The sequence below is a fragment of the Morone saxatilis genome, unplaced genomic scaffold (assembly GCF_004916995.1).
Source record: "Morone saxatilis isolate NCDOM2014 unplaced genomic scaffold, NCSU_SB_2.0 Contig6, whole genome shotgun sequence".
Classification (NCBI taxonomy): domain Eukaryota; kingdom Metazoa; phylum Chordata; class Actinopteri; family Moronidae; genus Morone; species Morone saxatilis.
This window is the reverse complement of record NW_023340206.1, coordinates 13,390,689-13,394,490: the sequence shown is the minus strand read 5'-3', so window position 1 is coordinate 13,394,490 and position 3,802 is coordinate 13,390,689. Positions and strand designations below refer to the sequence as shown.

Genomic DNA, 3,802 nt, shown 5'->3' with positions numbered 1-3,802 from the left:
GTTTGGGTCATAAATTTACTATTTGCCTTCATTGTCTTTTCCATCTGACTGCTGCTATTTCTATAACAAAACTATAAAATTCAGACCAAATTGGAATTAAAATATTTAAAAAGCCAGTGTGTGAAATATTGAAGTTTATTTATATATATATATATATGTGTATAACAGGAAACTTCTCACACACCTTTGCCATCGTTGTGTTTCTCTTCCCATCAGGTCCTTCCTCTGCTGTGTTCTGACCAGCAGGGCCAGGCACTGGGCTTTGATGACGACCTCCAACGCCTCTACGCTGCAATCGTTGCCCACGGAAATGCGTGCACGCGGAAACGGAAGCTGTCTGAGGAGGACCAGCCGCCCACTGAAGAACCAGACCTCACCTCATCTCTGGGTTTGTTTGATTTGATGTCTAAAAAGCTCCTTGCTGACGCCTTAAAGCTTCACAGTTCAATAGAAATATCAGAATGAGCAGATCTTAACTTTTAGTCTCTCAGCCTTCATCTTAACAAACATATTCAGGCTTACTTTTGCTTTCATCAAAGAGCCACTCTTTACAGCCCATCAAACACTTAAACCAAACACATCAGGAGTTCAGTTTTAAATCTAAACGTAATAAAAGCTTTTGTCCAGAGCACAGACCGAAGTTCAGCAGTCAAACACACCTTCACAGTGTTGCAGGGCTGCAACTGATCAATATTTTCATTTCAACTGAAAGTCATGATCTAAATGTGGCTGTTGTGGTTGTAAGTGTTAATAAAACACTGTCCTGGTGAAGCTTGTGTCCTCGGGGTGCAAACATTTAATACGTTTTACCACGTTTAAAGAATATAACACACATTAGTATGTTACTCCAGGTGGATCTCACAGCAGTGAAGCAACTGAGGACGGACAGCAGAGCCGGGACGCAGCTGGAGCCGAGATGGCCGACAGACCCACAGTACAGCAGGTGCGATAACCTGAATTATTAAGATGATTATTTATTTCCTCGGTTACATCATTACACTGCCTGTAAAATAGAATATTGTGGTAATTTCTACATTTTACTGCTTTTAACAAGTATACTTCTACAGTTATATAAAAGATAGGGGATGTAAAACGGTCTCAGGTGTCCACGGAGAGACACTAAATCATTTTACAGGAAGGATGTAAAAATCTTTTTGTCCTCTACAGTCTCTTCTGGTCACGTCCGACCCTGCAGAGCGACCGTCCTCCAAACCAAAGAAGAAGAAGAAAGTGGTCGGACTGTTCAGATGAGCCCGCGCAGTAGGACGCACACACAGACGACAATTAACAACTCTACTAGAAAAAGTGCTTCATTTCCCCATTTGATGGAAAATTACCTTTAAAACTATTTCTTCGTTTTTAAACTTTTATTTTGAAGGACACTATTATAGATGTGGTTTTAATTCGATTTGTTCATGCAGTCTTTTATATTGAAAATGTAATTAAATAAGTTTTAAATCAATTTAGTGAAATAAAGTATTTTTAGAGAGGTTTATTAAAGATTTAAATATAATTTTGATGGCTGTTTTTGTCTGCTATTAACAAAATCAACTACATGAAGTAGTTGTAGAAGTAGTAGAAGTAAATCATCCGTGTTTGTGTCTAAAGATTCACTTTGAAGTCATTTCTTCCTGCGTTCGGGCAAACGGAGGGAGCATAATGAGCTGACAGCGGTCGATAGGGCCCTTTTCGTAGCAGAATGAGATGTTGACTCAAGGTGTTGCCGCATCTCAGGAATGCTATTAAAGTTGAAAAGTCACTGTTTGATTGCAGGTTTTCAAGAGTTTCTGTGTGACAAATGTTTCTGAAAAGTTGCTTCATGTTAACTTTGAGAATTTGTTATTATTTGGTCTTTTGAGTCACTGGTCTAACTAAATTCCAGGTAATGTTTCTCATAATTCCCATGAAAGAAGTTGCTTTGTTGCTTTTCTTGCTCATATTTTACTGATAACCAAATATTTTGGACTGTTTGTTGCACAAAACAAGACATTGGATGGCATCACCTTGTGCTGTAGGAGACATTTTTCACTGATCTCTGATGTTGAACTGAAAATTATAGTTTATCCGTCCCTAAATGCCGCATTAAATACACTTTTCATCCTCCTTTGATACAGGTTTTGTCAAAGAGGCGTCCTGTTTTTAGACAATTTTCCTGAAATCTCATAAAAAGATTCAAAGTATCTATTCCTGATTTCGCTTTCGCTTTCTGAGCGCCCTACTGAAGGCCCCTGGAGGCCCTCAGACCCCGGTTTGGATGGAGGGTATGACATCAGCAGAGGGCTCAGCGGGCTCAGCAGACGAGGTGTTGGGTGTCGAGTCTCTGTTGGTGAAACCGGACCTCTGCTCCGTTATCCACGGTTGATCTCAGAGCCTCCACCTGGCTCAACGTCGATCTGTCTGTGTAGTTTGTGATCATTGTTGAGGTTCATTTTATCGTCTGTGTGTGTATTATTATTATCTCTGCTCAGCTGTTCACAACGTGGCGTAACGTCCAGATATTTTCAGCGTCTCCAGTGAGGGTGAGCGATCAAATAGTATAATGTGATTTTATGTTGTGTTATTAATATACAGCTGCTGACTTGTTCAGTCCCACTGTACCGCCCACAAATGCATCGATTGAAGTCTGGCAAGATAAGATTCTTGCATAATCTAATGCTAATCATGGCCCATCAGAGTTACTGTAATGATCCTCTAGCTTTTTGCATTTATTTTAATATAAATATTCACCTGTTTATCTAAGGATATTAGGAAGTTCAGTTAGGAAGCATTTGATGAATAAAAGGAGCTCAAATAAATCAGAATTTGAAGCTGAATCAAGCTTGCATTTAATGAAAAAATGTACACCTGAAGAAATCTCTCCTCAGTTTAATGCATAAAGTTCTCTGGTGGGTTCTCAAAGGGTGTTCTGGGAAATCTAGGAAATCTCTAAACTCATTGAGATTGAAACAGACACAGCAGTGGTTGTTTCACCTCCACACACTGATTTTTCTCTTCAGGTTGTCCAAGTTGGGGTCCTGGGCCCTTAAGGGGGTCCTTGAGGAGTATTTTAATGTGACTATAAGGCGCGTGTTCAGTGATAAAACGGTGGTCAGAGGTCTGTTACTTCCTCACCTACTGCACAGACTGTACTGGCACTCTGTAACGACTCTCAGAGGAGGGGTGAGAACGTTTTGGAGCGCAGGTCTAGACCCGCGCACCTGCGCTCCTGCTCATGCGTCTTTTACTTGAAGCCGAGGGTCCAAAGGTCAGAGTGAGCGCGCGCCAGCCCCTGTCAGCCTCGTGGCTCGGTGTCTGTCTGTCCTCTTGGCTGACAATAAACAGATGAAGGCGGCCGCGGGGCCTGTGCCACCCCGATGGGAGGAGAGGACGGAGCGGAGGGCAGGTCCAGCAGGGCGCGGTCTTCTTCTTCTCCCGCGGCACCTCATCTGTACTGTAGTAGGATCTCTTCCATTTCTGCCAACAGCCCTGCGCCACAGGGACGCATTGAGAACAAACCCAAGAGGCAGAAACCGCTGCGGGGACACCCTTTGACCGCCGTGCCCAACAGGCGCAGCCAGACTACGCAGCGCGCGCCTCCGTGTCTGTCTGTAGACCTTTTTCTCACAGCTTCGACACTGAGACAGGCTTTGAACCTGTCTGCCAAGATAAACTCACCTCGCCTATTTATGCCCCTGCCTCCGCGTGCACTCGGGACAGGAGAGTGTCGGCAGCCCAGGGGACAGGTTCAGGTCGTTCCAGCTCGTCTCCACCAGCGCACTGGCCACTTTTACGCGCCGGGAATGGCCACTTTTGGGGACCCGGG

General features: G+C 43.6%; 1 protein-coding gene across 4 annotated transcripts in view; it reads left to right on the top strand.

Annotated features, from left to right (window-relative positions):
- nhej1 (nonhomologous end-joining factor 1) overlaps positions 1-2,103 on the top strand; it is an 18,678-nt gene extending 16,575 nt beyond the window's left edge. For all 4 annotated transcript variants that reach the window (XM_035677737.1, XM_035677739.1, XM_035677740.1 and 1 more), the window contains 3 exons: positions 217-388; positions 852-943; positions 1,168-2,103. In XM_035677737.1, coding sequence (XP_035533630.1) covers positions 217-388; positions 852-943; positions 1,168-1,251 — 348 coding nt within the window. In that variant the 3' untranslated portion in view covers positions 1,252-2,103. The remainder of the gene's footprint in view (positions 1-216; positions 389-851; positions 944-1,167) is intronic.
- Positions 2,104-3,802: the final 1,699 nt, after the last annotated feature.